At 32.7% G+C, this 16,452-nt stretch overlaps 2 protein-coding genes across 5 annotated transcripts in view; one reads left to right on the top strand and one right to left on the bottom strand.

Annotated features, from left to right (window-relative positions):
• The window catches only part of LOC122633264 (protein bicaudal C homolog 1-A), a 36,479-nt gene extending 24,304 nt beyond the window's left edge, over positions 1 to 12,175 (bottom strand). For 2 of the 4 annotated variants that reach the window (XM_043820952.1, XM_043820955.1), the window contains exons 1-3: positions 7,561 to 7,648; positions 6,522 to 6,780; positions 4,574 to 4,617 (exon numbers count right to left, since the gene is read on the bottom strand). In XM_043820952.1, the coding sequence (XP_043676887.1) occupies positions 4,574 to 4,617; positions 6,522 to 6,741 (264 nt within the window). In that variant the 5' untranslated portion in view covers positions 6,742 to 6,780; positions 7,561 to 7,648. Of the gene's footprint in view, positions 1 to 4,573; positions 4,618 to 6,521; positions 6,781 to 7,560; positions 7,649 to 8,919; positions 9,397 to 12,158 lie in introns of those variants that run through there. The other 2 variants (XM_043820954.1, XM_043820953.1) reach the window with 2 other exon arrangements.
• A 445-nt stretch (positions 12,176 to 12,620) lies between these two features.
• Positions 12,621 to 15,448, top strand: LOC122633267 (N6-adenosine-methyltransferase non-catalytic subunit). Its single transcript, XM_043820966.1, has 5 exons — positions 12,621 to 13,068; positions 13,157 to 13,333; positions 13,405 to 13,722; positions 13,803 to 14,185; positions 14,250 to 15,448. The coding sequence occupies exons 1-5, from the start codon at positions 13,012 to 13,014 to the stop codon at positions 14,485 to 14,487; spliced, it is 1,173 nt and encodes a 390-aa protein (XP_043676901.1). The 5' UTR covers positions 12,621 to 13,011; the 3' UTR covers positions 14,488 to 15,448.
• The last annotated feature ends 1,004 nt before the right edge of the window (positions 15,449 to 16,452 follow it).

The raw sequence follows: 16,452 nt of genomic DNA, 5'->3' as shown, positions 1-16,452 counted from the left end.
AAGTTCTCGTTGAGTAGCCTTGAGTACATGTAAATCATTGTAAAGAAATGACACGTATGTTTATATCTGTAAATATCTTTATACACATATACTGGAGTATGTATAGTTGGATTTTTTATATCGATGATTAAAAAAGAAAAAAAAGGCAAAAAAAAAAGAAACAAGAAGGAAAAAACTACGAAAAAAGAAAAAATAAAAAAAAAATTAAAGAGAAAAAAGAACGATATTACTAGTACAACGAGAAATTGGTGAAAGTTAGAGATCGTGCCGTTTGATGAAATATATATATATATATATATATATGTTTGTGTGTATGCATCTATATGTATATATATATTATTTTAATGCGTCAGCTATATCAGCGTATCACCTTATCGGTATCGCCGTGTAACGGAATGATTACATAATGGAAATAAGTCTGAAGTTGAAACCGAACTCGAGGGATGTCTATGAGGAGAGCTTACGGAACAAAGTCTTAAAATATTGCGCTACAAGAGAAAGAGAGGAAGAGATAAGAGAGAGGGGGAGAGGAAGAGCGAGAGTGATAAAGAGAGAGAGAGAGAGAGAGAGAGAGAGAGAAATTAAAGTGGCTGTTAATATCCTCGAAAAACATATAGAAATTGCAATATGTATCAGAAAGTTAGTATCATCGATTATACGATCGACCTAAATCCTTAATTTATCTAGAAAAATATATTAGAGATAAGATTAATAAGCCTATCGTCGTGTCTATCATATTTATTGAAATAAAATGAAGAGATTAAGAAAATCTAATTTTCGACGACATATACAGGGTATATCATTTCGAACGATATCGTTTATAAAACTAATAAGATTCGAGATATTTGATAGAATGTCCTTGAAAATGTGACATCCTGTACTATTAAGTTTGAATTATGGGAGACGATCTTTAAATACGATGTCAAATATAAAATAAATTATTTGCTTTTCCTTTCTTCTTTTCTCTCTGTCCCTATCTCTCTCTCTCTCTCTCTCTTTGTTTTTTTTTTTTTTTTTTTTTTTTTTTTAAGAGAAATCAATTTGACAATCATTATTTATGATTACTCGGTATATAAATCCTACTACCACCACTTTCTCTCCTTCGAGTCACCTGATTCCGATTACACCTCGAATGTCATAAATTTTAACCAATTCTGAAATTTATAGAATGGAACAGACACGCTCTCTTAGAGAGAAAGAAAGAGGGGAAATCTCGTTTCATGGAAGTGTCATCAAGTTGTGACGGCAAAGGATCTCTCCAAGTCCACCAACGCAATTATAACGCTTGAGATTTTCATTAGAAACACTGCTGATACACTAATAATACTATTAACGCGATATATACGCTTAGCAGCGTATGCAGTTGGTAAAAGACGCGGTAAAAGTTAGTTTAAAAGCGTGCAAGAGTGGAACCGCTGTTGCATATGTATGTTGCAATGGAATCGAGTAAAGTCGCTCTATAAATAATCGAGCAGTGTATTTCCAGGGCCCCTTTTGCGCAACGCACCAACGATAAGGATAAGCGCGAACATTGCCTTCGAACTTGTCGGTGAACGGCTAACGATTCATTTTCTATGTCTTATTGTTAGATTCAATGCGTTCGAACTTATGTTAGCGAAGGTAATGGCATGTGCTTTTCTTTTATACTTTTAAAAGCGATATCTTTTTCCATCTAGTGATCACTGTCATCGATGTTTACAGATTTGTTTCTATCCAATTTACTAGACGACTTTTTGTCGTGGTTAAAATATTTCTTGCTCTTTTTCTTTTCTCTTTTTTTTTTTTTTTTTTTTTTTTTTTTTTTACATCACAATAATTAAAATGTATAAATGACAGATATATATTGGATATACTTGGAAAGAGATCTTTGGATTTATTTTTTGTATTAAACGACCTTTTTTTTCCATCGAAATAAACTTAAATAAATTTAATAATGTATTCTGTAAATTTTCAAACAAAAAAAGAAAAAAAAAAAAGAAAGAAAGAAAAGAAGAGAGAAGAAAAAAGAGCGCATGATTTAACGAATGAAAATATTCTTGTTACGTAATATCAACCGATTACGTTACTTTACTAGGTCCACAGGAAGAAAAGTAAAGAAGATACCTAATGGATAAATATTTTGTCGAAGCATAGAACGCAGCTACGTCGGGAAAATATTTTTGTACGATGCGAGGGTGGCAAGGAATATTTATGAGAACCGGTGATACGTTCATGCGCACATTTTAACGTTAAGGACTTGATTGTGGGATACTCAACTACGTAAAGAAATATCTAAACGAGTGAAATATATGGAAATGCTAAGATAAAAAAAAGAGAAAAAAGTAGACGACGATTTATTGTATCGAGATAATCTGATGTAAGTGCAAAGTGTTACAGAAAGATAAAACGAATAAACATAAATAGACGTATATCTAATGAAAATAAATTAAATAAAAAATGAACAGAAAGTTAAAAAAAAAAAAGAAAAAAAGAAGATAATTAACGTGAAAGTGAAAACTTGAAATAAATTCATGCGCGCGAGGAATGAAAACAAAATAAGAAAATAAAATGGAATAAAAAGAAAACGAGAAAAAAAATTGTCAAGTCAAATCGATGCAAAGGTTTCGCGATAACAAAAACGAATTTATATACAACTGAATATACTATTTCCGTTCGATAGAATTCCTCTGACATCTTGAGTCGTCTCTTTAACGTGTGTGTTGTACACACGTGATTCCCGAAGCGTGGAAACGATCGAGCGCCGGTTTTGCTTTTATCGACGAGAAAACCAAGAGCGATTCGTAGCCGAGCTTGGGAATTATCGGCATTCGTGGCCGGGAGAACAAATATACAAAAATAGCCTTCTTAGTTCTCGCATAATCGCAAGGTCAGAGACAGTTTGTGTTACGCTCTCTTGACTTTTAGAAGAACTTTAATCGCATCTTTCTAAATCAAAATTTTCATTTACCCGCTTTTACCGAATCGATGTTGCATCGATCCTGGACCGATTCAATTGTCGAATTGATAATTGATATCGATCTTTTTTTTAATTAAGCACATTTAACAATTTAATAGTTTAATTTTTTTTTTATCGAATAATCGGTACTGATATTTTCTTTTCCTTTCGCCTTTTTTTTTTTCTTTTTTTTTTTTTTGTAAAAAAGATCATAAATTATTGTACCTGAAGAAAATAGTTTGTAATCATTTTATTCGACCCAACCTATCATACTTATATAAAGCGCAATGTAAATGAATTTAGCTAAAGTATATTATATCTAAATATGATTTCTCTATGTGTATCTCTCTCTCTCTCTCTCTCTCTCTCTCTCTCTGTCTCTCTCTCTCTCTCGCTTTTTCTTTCTCTCTCTTATGGGAATTGTTGAGATGACTATACCGTTAAACTATGTCGACACCAAACTGCAACAATCCGATCGAATCAGAGATAGTAGGAACACGCGCGAAGGCTCACGATCTCTTTAGTAATCGCATCTGCACGTGCGTTTCTATTGCTTCGGGACTTGATCCGTAGCACGAGTAAAACAAAGAACGATTTCTTTATGAGGATCGATGAAAACCAAACAGAAATTCAAATTAAATTAAAAAAGTACAAAGAGAGAAGAGAAAAAAAGAGAAGAAAAAAATTATTATTCAAATATGAATCAACTCTCGTTCAATTTCTTTCTTTTTAATCAATTTATTCATTTATCTAAATGAGATCAGCTGTGTTTGTTATATAATCAATATTATGCAACGAATAAATCATATTAACAAATTGGTTACATAGTAATTAATTACGAAAAAATGATATCTCAGCGTGTTTTATATATATATATATATATATATATATATATATATATATATATATATATATAAGAAAGAAAGAAAAAAAGGAAATGAATCGGAAGAAACTAACGCTTATATTTCAAGAGAGTCGGAGAAAGAGAAAGGCGTTACGTCAATAGAACATGTTATCTCTATTCGTCATCTAAAGTATCGATCTATAGATCTTCTCGTGATCGATAGATCGACAATTTCCGATCGATAGGTAAAAGCGATAGCTTACACGAATATAAACGACGGATCGACGTTGATGAAATTCGAGGTGAACAATTTTACATCGATCTATTGCTTTTCAAATGCTCCATCTCCATTTCGATTGGAACACTTTAAAGCGCGAAAATCTCTCGAGTGTTTTTTTTTTTTTTTTTTTTTTTTTAAGAGTTTTCGAAAGAGATCTTAATTAACACGTTTACAACACGCAGAAGCTTGAAAGATTTATCGATGTCGTTAGCGATCAATTCGAATATATCTCGTATCGATCGTTCTCATTCATTTTGTAAGAGAATTAAAAGAAAAAAAGAAGAACAGCAGCAAAACGAATTCACTTTACGATGTATAATTGCAATCTTAAATATAATTGCAACGATTTACTCTCGTACGTATCGAATCGATAATTATTCTTTAAATTATTCATCGATCTATCCTAATTATATCATGAAAAAAAATATTTCTATTTAAAAAAAAAAGAAAAAAAAAAGAAGAAGAGAAGAGAGAAAAGAGAACGAAATAAAAAAATAATAATATTTTTACTTACACTGTGAAAAAACGTATCCGCTGCTTTTGGCATATCATTGTCACCTGTAAAAATAAAAAATACACGTCAAATATATTGTTCAATATTTACAACGACGATAATAAATGGTATGTTATAAACGTATGTACCTATAGTAAAGGTTCCAAGAGAAAATTTAACAACAAAAAAGAAAGGAGAAAGTGGAAAAAAGATAAATGAAAAAATGAAAAAAAAAAAAAAACCGTGAGAAAAAAACAAAAGTAACAATAATTAAGAAGAAGAAAGAGAGAGAGAGAGAGAGAGAGAGAGAGAGAGAGAGAGAGAGAGAGAGAGAGAGATGAAGGGAAAAAAAGGATCGATATAGAACAGGAAAGAAAAAAAAAGAAATGATAGAAGAATAAGACGATTTTCTTTCTCTAACAAATATATAAATTATTGTCGCGAGTGTTTCATTCCCGTTTTGAAAATCAATGTCTGTTTATTTCTGTCAAGTTTGGGACAAGCAAAGTACGAAAACAATAATCGTAAGCTCTGACGGTTCCTATAATCCGGTTTATAAACATCACTGTAGTCTATTTAAATCTCAATTGCCAGATATACAAAGTTCTATCTATCTATCCATTTCATTTCTCTCTCTCTCTCTCTTTCTATTTATCTATCTCTCTCTATATATATCTATGTATTCGCGAAATGCAAATACATAGAAGAAAAAGAAGATGAAGAAGATGATCATGACGAATAAGAAGAAGAAGAAAAAGATGAAGAAGAAGAAGAAGAAGAAGAAGAAGAAGAAGAAGAAGAAGAATACGAAGGTAAACGAGAAGGAGAAGGTAGTCCTCGATGGTCGAAGCGAAACGAGGCAAACGAGGCAACGGTCACGTACCGTTTAACGCAGATCGACTTACAATCAGAACCTTCTAATTGCTCGCTAGGATGACAAAACTTTCAACATCGAACGTCCGCTCCCGGTTAAAAGATACTTGCTACGTTCCTGACTTTGGTTGCATGTATCGTATATACCTCTATCTGCATATGTATAAACTTCCTTACACGTTTCCTCGTTCTCGTAATTCATCCTTCATTATATACGATTATTACGCCAATTGAGATTTATATTTCCATGGGTTATTTTATAACTAGGATCTTTGTTTCTTAATTGATTGCTATGCCAGAGAAAGGGGATAGAAAGAAAGAGAGAAAGAGAGAAAAAAAGAGAAAAAGAGAGAGAGAGAAGATAGTATATTTCGCACGAGTAAATAATTTCATTATGAAAATAAAATTATATTCGTATTAAAAACGATTATTTGTAGAAATAACATTTCCTTATTTTCTTTTTTTTTCCTTTTCTTTTCTCTTTCTTTTTTTTTTTTTTCTTTTAATTTTCTTCCTTTAGATTGTCTCATTCTCAAACGAAACACGTAAGTAATTTATATAACTCCTTTTTTCTTTTTCTTTTTTAATCGCTGACATACTCAGCTTTTGCATTATGACATTGTAAGATTTAAAAAAAAAGAAAAAAAAAAGTAAAAAAAGAAAAAGAAGAAGAAGAAAACAGATCCGATTGGTGATGCAAGCATAACAACAATTAGCTGACTCAAAATGTAATTTTCAGAACTTTTGCATAATCGATGTTTAATTAACGATCTATCGGAGAAACCGTGTTAGATCCTTATGTACGAAAGAAACGAAAGAAACGAGAAAGAAAGAGAAGAAAAATTAAATAAATAAATAATTCATTCGACGATGACGTCAGATCGAGGTTCAACAGTATATTTTTATCAATAACTGATCGTAAATGTTTCTTGCAAATATTATAAATAATATCGTTAAAATAAATAAATAAATAAATAAATAAATAAATAAATAAATAATTCTCTTCGTTGGAACCACGTTTTAAAAGGAGAACGATAAAGAACGATAAAAAAAAAAAAGAGAGAGAGAGAGAAGAAAAATCCAAGACGATACTGACCCTGTAACATTTGTTCTAATTTTCGTCGATCAACGCGGAAACGATCCTGATGTAGATCCTCTGGATTAGCGATCCCGAGGACGGCCGCAAGATCTCGAAGTTCTTCGCGACTTTCGAAACCGGACTTGCCGGAGATGCTACTCGTCGCGGTACCCTCCGACGTCTCCGACATAGTCTCTGCCGCCCTCCGCTCTGTCTGTATCACCTCGTCGGGTCTCATCTCGTTCGATTGCTCCTACGGCGTAATCGCCGTATCTATCTACAAAACGAAAAAAGAAATAATACTTTCAAAAATATTTTTTTACGAGTATAAAACAAAAAGGAAATAATTTTTCCTATATAAACATATATATATATATACATACATACATGTGTGTATATATATATATATATATATATATAGGAAGATGTATGTACGAGTGTATCAGAAAGACATATGTATGTAAGAATAAAGGTGAAGAGTAGATATAATAGATGTCGTTGTTTGAAGTTCACGTGAAAATAAAGTCGAGGACGTTGTCAAAGGACGAATGACAAAAGAGTTTTAGAAAGTATCGTAAAAGGTCGGTTAATGACCGAGTCAAAGTATCAAAGTTTTGGATAAGTACGAAAAAGTAATAAAGACAAAAAAAAAAAAAAAAAAAAAGAGAGAAGATTTTGCAAAGTACATTAAATTGGATCGACCTGATCAAACGATAACGAGGATACGTATATCAAACACATATGCGTTCGTTATTCTGCGTACAGGGTGATTCATCCGACGTGACCTCATAATATATAATTTTTAATCTCAAAAGTACATATAAAGAGGACCGAAAGCAAATAAGGTAGTAAAATTATTCCTCCCGGTAATATTATTATTTTTATCATTATCGTTATCATTATTATTATTATTCGGAGGACGATCGAGTGTAAAAAAAAAAAACAAAAAAAATATATATATCAGCGTTTCGATTATACGCTTACTTTATAATTGTTTATATATATATATATATATGTATAAGGATGGGGAAAGGTAGATCGCGTTTAGGTGACTCACCCTGTACGTAGGCGTACGAATCTCTCACGTTTTCTTGATATCTTTTTCTTTTTCTTTCTTTTTCTTTTTCTTTCTCTCCCTTTCTCTCTCTCTCTCTCTCTCTCCCTCTCTCTCTCTCTCTCTCTCTCTCTCTCCCTCTCGCTTTCTTTCTTTCTTTCTTTCTTTCTTTATTTCTTTCTTTCTTTCTCCGACGTCTAAATATTGTTTATACTTTAAACGAGGACGATGCTACCAGCTTGCCAGCCGGAGACGGAAAAGGGTAGCGTCGCTATCGGCGCCGACCGTTTCTCGGAATTCGAAGGAATTTTCGTGGTAAGACCCGACTCGATCGACCAATCACAAACGATCTCTTCCCGTTCGCGAGACGTCGATTCACTCTCTCTACCTTATTTTATCTCTCTCACTCTCCTTCGTACTGACACGCGTTTCATCCTCCTTCTCTTTTCTTATTTCGATGTCATATATCCCAAGACCTTTGCTAGTCTCTAGCTTCAACAAAAAATTGTTTTCGCGATCGAGCACGCTCGAACGTGCGCGCGCGCCTGATCATCGACACTTCTCTCCGTCTCTCTCTCTCTCTCTCTCTCTCTCTCTCTCTCTCTCTAGCTCTGTATTTATTTCTCTCTTATTTACTTACTTATTTACTTTCTCCGTGTTTCTCTCCTTTTATTTTCTTCGTCAAAGGAAGAAACAATGCATTGCCCTCCACTTCGAACTACTGGCTAATCCTCTCTATCTCCGTCTCCGTCTCTCTTTCCCCTTCGAAAAAAAGAAAAAGAGAGAAATAGAGAGAGGAAAAGAAAGAGAATAAAAGAAGAAAGAGAGAATAGAGGAAGAGAAGGTCGCAACGTCGAGTCTGTTCATCCTCGTCTTCGATATTCTCGATCGCGAAGAGATAAGAAATGTCGACGAGCATTTGGTCTTTGCTCGTGATTATCTGCCGGCAAATCCAACCAATTCCCCTACTAGTTTTTACATAAGGACCCTTATCGTTCTTCGTTGATGATAAGAGAAAAAAGAGAAGGACAAAGAGAGAGAGAGAGAGAGAGAGAGAATAGTTAAATCGAAAAATGACAAAATTGCGAATCTCCTCTTCGTCGAAATTTGATTCACAAATAAATTAAAGAAAAGAAGAGAAAAGATAAAATCACGCCTATCCGGAGACCTATCCAGAAGAGAAAAAGGAAACAGAAAAGAAAGAGAACAAATTATTCACAATTGATTGAGAAACGCGAAAGGAAAGAGAAATTGTTTCGCTTGTAAAATTCCATTTTTTTCTTTCCTCAGCAATTGCTGATTCGTAATTTCAGTTATTGTACGTATGTATGTACGTATGTATGTATGTATGTATGTACGAACCTCGATAAACGCTCGGACGATCGATCGATCGATCGACTTGAGCGACCTTGCGAACGTCCTCCTCTCCGGAGGAAGGGACCCTCCTCCTTTCGGAGCACGATAACGCGACGATAACGACGAGGTGAACGACGAGGAAGCGACGCGAGACCGGCTTATAGCTCACCACCTGTTTCCGCCGGCTGTTACCTTGACACCGTCGCGAGAGACTGCTCGGGAGGAGTGTTCTCCGTCTTTCTTTCCTGATGAGAGAGCGCGCGAGCGCGCGCGCGCGCACGCACGTACCACGCACGCACGCACGCACGCACGCACGCACGCACGTTGTCCGTACCTCTCGATCTTTTCCGATTCTAACCGATCGATCCCGATTACTATCCGGCGGGTAAAGCGAAATCGAAAAAGTAACGTTATTATCGATCTTCGTATCGACTGAAATGATATTCAACCCTTTAAATTCGCCTCTAAATTTATTTTACAACAAAATTATATACACGTATATATCACGATTAAGCAGGTTATCTGTGTGCACGTATACGTGTCTCCACGTATATTACACCTAATTTTCTTCGTGATTATTATCGGAAAAGAGGGAGCGAATCGAGAATGTTACATTACTATTGATCTTCCTATCGACTTTTATTACGCTTATTTAGCCCTTTAAATTTGCCTCTTTTTCAATTTATGTGGCACAGCGAAGAAAAAATGTATATGTGATGTATGTGTGTGTGTGTGTGTACCATCATTTTTCATATGAAAATTATATATGCATAATGTTTGTATGTGCGTATTGAATCATTGAATAAGAACATCGAAGCAAAAATGATGATCGATAGAAACAAGTAGATTCTTAAATTATTCAACGATCGATCTTGAATATATCCAAACGACCGGTTAGATATTTTTCAAACGAGTTTGAACGAGTTGCAAGAACGAAGTACATATATGAAGTAACGTGAAGTAAAAGCACTGTTCTTAAGGAGTATTCTTAATGATTCAAAGTTATCGGTATTAGGGATTTAACGGGACAAAGTCGATAAGATTTTCCCTTCGTTTTAAAAGCTAATTATCCCAAGTATTTACAAGTCTTGTATTTGTATGAAACATGTTTTAAAAGGACAAGGAGAAAGCTGTTTGATAGCAATTTTAAAGAGTAATGAGACTTATGGTATTAATGATGGTTAATTTCTACACAATTTAAAAGGGAGAAATGAATGACGATAAAAAAAATAATGAAACGGACGAACAGAAAAAAATTGATTCCGATTAACGATAAAACGAACGAACGACAGATAATTTTCTTCCGAACGATTTGATGAAATGAATGAACATGAAAGAAAAAAAAAAGAGAGAGAGAGAGAGAGAGAGAGAGAGAGAGAGAGAGAGAGAGAAATTGCCACTCGTGATTCTAATCGATTGATGAATCAAACAAACAAAAGGAATTAAGGTTCTGATCGAACGAACGGAACCGCCGACGAATAATAAAACGACACACGAAAACCCACTTCAATGGGAATTAAATGTGATTGAGAAAAACAAAGAAAAAAATTAATTAAATAAATAAATAAATACGTAAAGAAATAAACAAACGAGTGAAAAGAATAATTACAGAAATTAAAAAAAGAAATAAAAAAAAAAGAAATAAATAAATAAATAAATAAATAAATAAATAAATAAATAAATAAATAAAAGATGATAATACGAGATCATTTCTCGCGGAGTAATATTAATGAGAATCTTACTTTTAACGAAAAAAAGAAAAAAAAAAAAAGAAGAGTAGAAGAAAAGAGTAGAAGCTTCCTCGTGATTCGAGGGCGTCGATTGACCCCCAGCGTCAACTCAGCATCGCGTACACACGTAAAATTTCGCGGCCAGAGACGCGAACGTCCGACCCCGCGTCCTTTTCAAAGCCGACTGACGTCGATCGCCGGCTATGCGACCGACGGACCGACCGGCACTCCACGAGGATTCACGATCGTCATTCTGATTGGACAATACGATCGGCGCGCCATATGCAACCGGTCAGCGGCATTACGCCTTTCTACGACGTGGACATTGCTATCTTTATCATTTTCTTTTCTTTTCCTTTTTTTTTCTCTTTTTCTTTTCTTGTTGTTTTTCCTTTCTTTTCCTTTTCATTATCTTTCTCCTTCTCACTTGATTATTTCCTTGCGTTGTTATCAATAATGAACTCGACTCGTCGAGAAGCATCGATTATCGACGATCGTTCTCTCTTTTTAAATTTTACGAAGCACTCACTATACATAAGTTTCCTTTAGAATCCCTATTCTTAACGTTTTCGCATCGCACGTTTTGGTCGTAATATTGTTGTAATAAAAGGAAAAGTACGTCAAAGAGATAACGCTTACCTTTTTCGTTTTGATTCTGTTATCGCAAGAACGGAAAGAAGAAACGAGAAAAAGAAAGAGAAAAACAAGCCGACGAAATTGATTGTTGAGATTTAGCCAGACAATACGGTTGTAATCGTAAATTAAACGATGAATCTCTATGCGCGCGCGTGCGCGCGTTAAAGCTTTTCGTGGAGAAACTAATTTACGGGGGGGAAAAAAAAATACGTTGTTTGCGAATAGGTAGGAAAACGATGCTTTACATTCGATAGGGACGACTTGCATAATCGTATATAACCTAAGATAAGTGCCGTTCGTTCTTATCGAACGTGCGTGAGAGTCACCATAGACCATTCTCGCTTTACTAATAAGGAAAAAAAGAAGAAAAAACAAAAAAGGAAAAAAGAAAAGAAAAAAAAGAAATATGATACCAAAATAACGCAACAGAAAAGTAACGATGGCGCTCGGATTACACGGTATTCGTCGTCATAGCTCGTTAACGTTTATGGATGGGCCTCGTACATAATTAAAGTGCAATTCCTAACTCATTGTCAACGTCCGCGTATTGCCAATTACGTTGTCGTAACGCGTTACGTATCGTAAGAACGAACTAAACGTTTGAAGGTTAACCATCGTCGATTTTATTTGCCTATCGCATAAAATTATTATTTTATGTTCGATTTCGTAATAATCTGTTCGATCACTTATTTACACACGTAACTATCACGATCGTTTCGATTCAAGTAAACGACAAAAAAAGAAATATCGATTTTGTTCTTTTCCTTTTTCTATTTTTCTCTCTTTCTTTCTTTTGGTAACCTCGAGAAAACGATATTTCTATTGCTGTAATAAAAGATTGTTTTATTATATGTCGTCGTTTGGATTAGTTTTCTTTACCTTCTGACACAATGCAGCGTACTTGATTTCGAACTCTGGAACTTTTCGAAAACGACTGAACGAAAATGACGATAGTGACTCTTTATAATTCTGTTCAATAACTTTGCCTCCATTAAAAGTGTTTACACACCAATGTATTATGAAATTGCTTCGATACAATCTAACGACGTATAATCGAACGTAGTATTCGATCATCACCGTCAACAAAATTATCTTTGCAAGAAGAAAATTATATAATATTCGTGAAATAATCCTTTCGTTTAAATGTTAATTATTATAAAGAAAAAAGTAATAATTAAAGATCACAATATCGACGCGGTAACGAATAGATGACGCGTCGATCATTTTCGCGCTTCCAGGATCGTAACTATGAGTGATTCGATAAAGGCACCGATACGTTTGTTCTAGATGGCGCCTCGATCAAAATTATCCCAGTTACGTATCAAACATACATTCTAGTGGCACCGTAATTCCATCGGATTTAAATATGAAAACTTGATTCTTACAATAATAATAATAATAATCCTAATTTGTTATAACAATATATACATGTAATTAATTGAAATGTTGGAATAATCTAATAAAATATTTGTTATATATACGACGTGTATTATCGACTCAACATCCGGTGCAATAATGTGGTCTTCTTATTTGTAATAACAGTGTATTGTATAAATTTATATTTTATATTTATACGAAACTTTTTTTATTTTAAATAAATAATCACGAATACAAAAGTGATCTGACCAATCTGTGATATACATATTTTTTTTTTTCTTAACCGTAATGAGATTTTTTATGGAATCCCTTTTTTGTAAATATATAACCTAAAAATAAATATAAACAATGAAAAATGTTGCAAACACTTCGGGAACGTTCACAAAAAAGGAAAAAACTACTTGCACAGACGGTAAATAACACGATCGTTCGATTAGTTTTGTTTTTTATATATGCCATACAATTTTACATTCTTCAAAATATTTGCTTTTTCTTTTTAGCTTGGAGTTTCTAGTGTAGATGAATTAAGACAAATTTTGGGTACTGACATCGACGATGTTCAGAAAAAAAAGGGTAAACTATTGTCTGATAAATCAGAAAGCACTGTCAAAGATTTAAAAGATGATACGGTGCCTGCAGATGAAATTGTTTACAAGGATTCATCTACGTTTCTAAAAGTAACTTCTTACGTTTATTCAATGTCGTTTAAGTCGATCACTTTCATGTAAATTATTTTCTAATATTTTAGGGGACACAATCATCCAATCCACATAATGATTATTGTCAACATTTTATTGACACTGGTCAAAGACCGCAAAACTTTATAAGAGATGTAGGATTAGCGGATAGATTTGAGGAATATCCCAAACTGAGAGAACTAATCAAGCTAAAGGATGATCTAATCGCAGACACTGCTACTCCTCCGATGTATCTCAAAACTGATCTCCTTACTTACAATTTAAAAGAACTCAATTGTAAATTTGATGTTATTCTTATAGAACCGCCATTGGAAGAGTACCAAAGAACGTGCGGTGCAACAAACGTACAGTTGTGGAACTGGGATCAAGTTAATAAGAATTCTATAATAGTAAACCAATTAATCGAGTTTATTGATTTCTGTAAAATTAAATTTTCTTTATCTCACAGATAATGGAATTAGACATCGGTGAAGTAGCCGCTAATCGAAGTTTTGTATTTTTATGGTGTGGAAGTAGCGATGGTCTAGATATGGGACGTTTCTGTCTCCGCAAATGGGGTTTCAGACGTTGCGAAGACATTTGTTGGATTCGTACAAATATTAATAATCCAGGACACAGTAAGAACTTAGATAGTAAAGCTGTGCTTCAAAGAACTAAAGAGCATTGTTTAATGGGTATTAAGGGAACAGTGAGAAGATCTACAGATGGAGATTTTATTCATGCAAACGTTGACATCGACTTGATCATATCGGAAGAACCTGAATATGGATCCATTGAAAAACCAGTCGAAATATTTCATATAATCGAACATTTTTGTCTTGGTAGACGAAGGTAAAGCTCTGATAAATTAAGCATTATTTTGATGATATTCTTATTTTAATTATTATTTTTACAGATTACATTTATTTGGCCGTGACAGCACAATTAGACCAGGTTGGCTCACTGTTGGACCAGAATTAACAAATACAAATTTTAATGCCGATCTCTATACTGGTTATTTTTCTAATGGCCAAATAACCACAGGATGCACAGAACGAATAGAGGCTCTTAGACCAAAATCCCCACCACCTAAAGGCAAGGTTTCTGGTCGAGGTAGAGGTGGTTTTAATCGTGGTAGGGGAAGAGGAAGATGAATAAATGTGTAAAACTTTTTTTGACAAACTACAATAACTCAATTTGTAGTTTCTGATATAAGAAATTGTACCTAACTTGAATGTGATTTGTAAATTGTATATGAAGTATTCATTCGTAATACTTACACGTGCATTTTAACTAATATTATCTTATAAATGATCGTAGCTCTTGCTAAAACAAATTTTTGCAAGGCAAACAATACAATATTAATATCTACTTTCCACTTTTTCTTAAGTATACACTCTATAAGCTAAGGAAAAAAAAATCTTTTCCTCCATCTTATAACTTTGATTAACATTATATTTAGGAAAATTAGAAAATCATGTTAAAAGATTACAAACTCTCGTTGTTACAAAATATTTAGATGGTATGTTTTATGTGTATTTACATTAAATGAAAATATTTTATAAGTAATAATAATGTAATTATATAGGAATTACGAGATAATATTTTCTTTCAATTTGATGAATTTATTTAATAATCACGAATAAAATTTTTACACGGGAATATATTTAATCTGGGATCATTCCACTGTGAAGTCTGATTTTTCAAGAAAGAAAAAAAAAATTTAAGAGAGACTTCTTTTTATACACGTAATTTTAACGCAATATTAGAAGTGTGAATTTTTGTACTGTGTGATAATATTAACGAACGTAATAAATATCATAGATTAGTTTTAAAGTAAGGTTTTTTAAGATATAAATAAAATCAATCTCACGATGAAAGATTTCAAACATTAATCTTTATGTTATAAAAATAAAAGATCGTCTTGAAGTATTATTGCTTCCTTTCTTGCACAAATAATAACCATTAATTGTTGGTACATTGGTGAAACAATAGCATCATAGCTGATAATCATAATGATATAAAGAATCGCAATATTCCTTTATATAATATTGTATTATGTATTATATATAATTATTGAAATATATTTAAACATCATTTAAAGGTATATGTAAATACTGGAAATCATCTTATTAACGATTCTATAATGCTGAATAATAAATGTGTCATGACTTATCTTTAAATTTCATTTGACGATACGTTAGTATAAATTTAACACAATTCATATGTGATTGAGAATTAAAAAAAAAAAAAAAAAAAGAAAAGAAAAAAAAATTAAAAAGAAAAAAAAAAGAAACGTTTTAATCTTACAAATATGTTTATGAAGACGCAGTTTGTAAGTAATCAAAAAGATTGCTTATATCTTAAGACGAGAATAATAAATGATTTATGATTGTGTGGTCACGTATTGGTGATAATAAAAATAATATTATATTGTTGGGTTAAATTAATTCAATTATAACCAATGTAACGATATAATTTTCATGAAATAAAAAATATATGAGATGTTAGTATCTAATTATTTAAAAAATTTCCCATTCTTTTTACAAAGAATCCTAGTATATTAATGAAATGTCTCCACGCATACATAAAATATAGCTAAGGTATATATGTATTCTAAAAATTTGTTAATTAATCATTTTCACACATATTTGAGATCAAGTCATCTAATTTGTACTCTGTAGGCTAAGTAGAACGTAAGGTCAATGTTATAAATATTATTTCTTAAAGTAGTCTCGTTTTTTAAAGTATGCAGACTTATACGTAATCGTATTGGTCCCAGTAAAGCTTCGGGTAACGAAAATTGTAATTGAAAAAAAAAACAAAAAAAAAACGAAAAAAATTATAATAATAATAATAAAAAAAAGAACAAACAAACGCATTTTATTATGGCTTCGGTGTCCTAAGCTTATTATCCCTTTAAAAAAATGATAACGACACAGATTTCATTACAAAATTCATTTGTAGGCTTAATCTATATAGGCAACAATGAACTTTTCATTTCTCTCAAATCGATATTGCAATTAAATTGCAAATAATGCAATAAAAAACAAATCATCATACCATCATCGTCATTGTCATCGTCATCATCACCGATATTGTGCAGAATAAATTAAAAT

This window comes from Vespula pensylvanica, chromosome 12 (assembly GCF_014466175.1).
Source record: "Vespula pensylvanica isolate Volc-1 chromosome 12, ASM1446617v1, whole genome shotgun sequence".
In the NCBI taxonomy this organism is placed as follows: domain Eukaryota; kingdom Metazoa; phylum Arthropoda; class Insecta; order Hymenoptera; family Vespidae; genus Vespula; species Vespula pensylvanica.
Note: the sequence above shows the minus strand (reverse complement) of the source record. Positions and strands in the feature narration are given on the sequence as shown.

Excerpts from the sequence above, each read along its gene's own strand:
- LOC122633267 (XM_043820966.1), top strand. The coding sequence starts at position 13,012 with ATGTTGCAAACACTTCGGGAACGTTCACAAAAAAGGAAAAAACTACTT. Across the intron at positions 13,334-13,404 it reads ATTCATCTACGTTTCTAAAA|GGGACACAATCATCCAATCC; the intron begins GTAACTTCTTAC and ends CTAATATTTTAG. Across the intron at positions 14,186-14,249 it reads TTTTGTCTTGGTAGACGAAG|ATTACATTTATTTGGCCGTG; the intron begins GTAAAGCTCTGA and ends TTATTTTTACAG.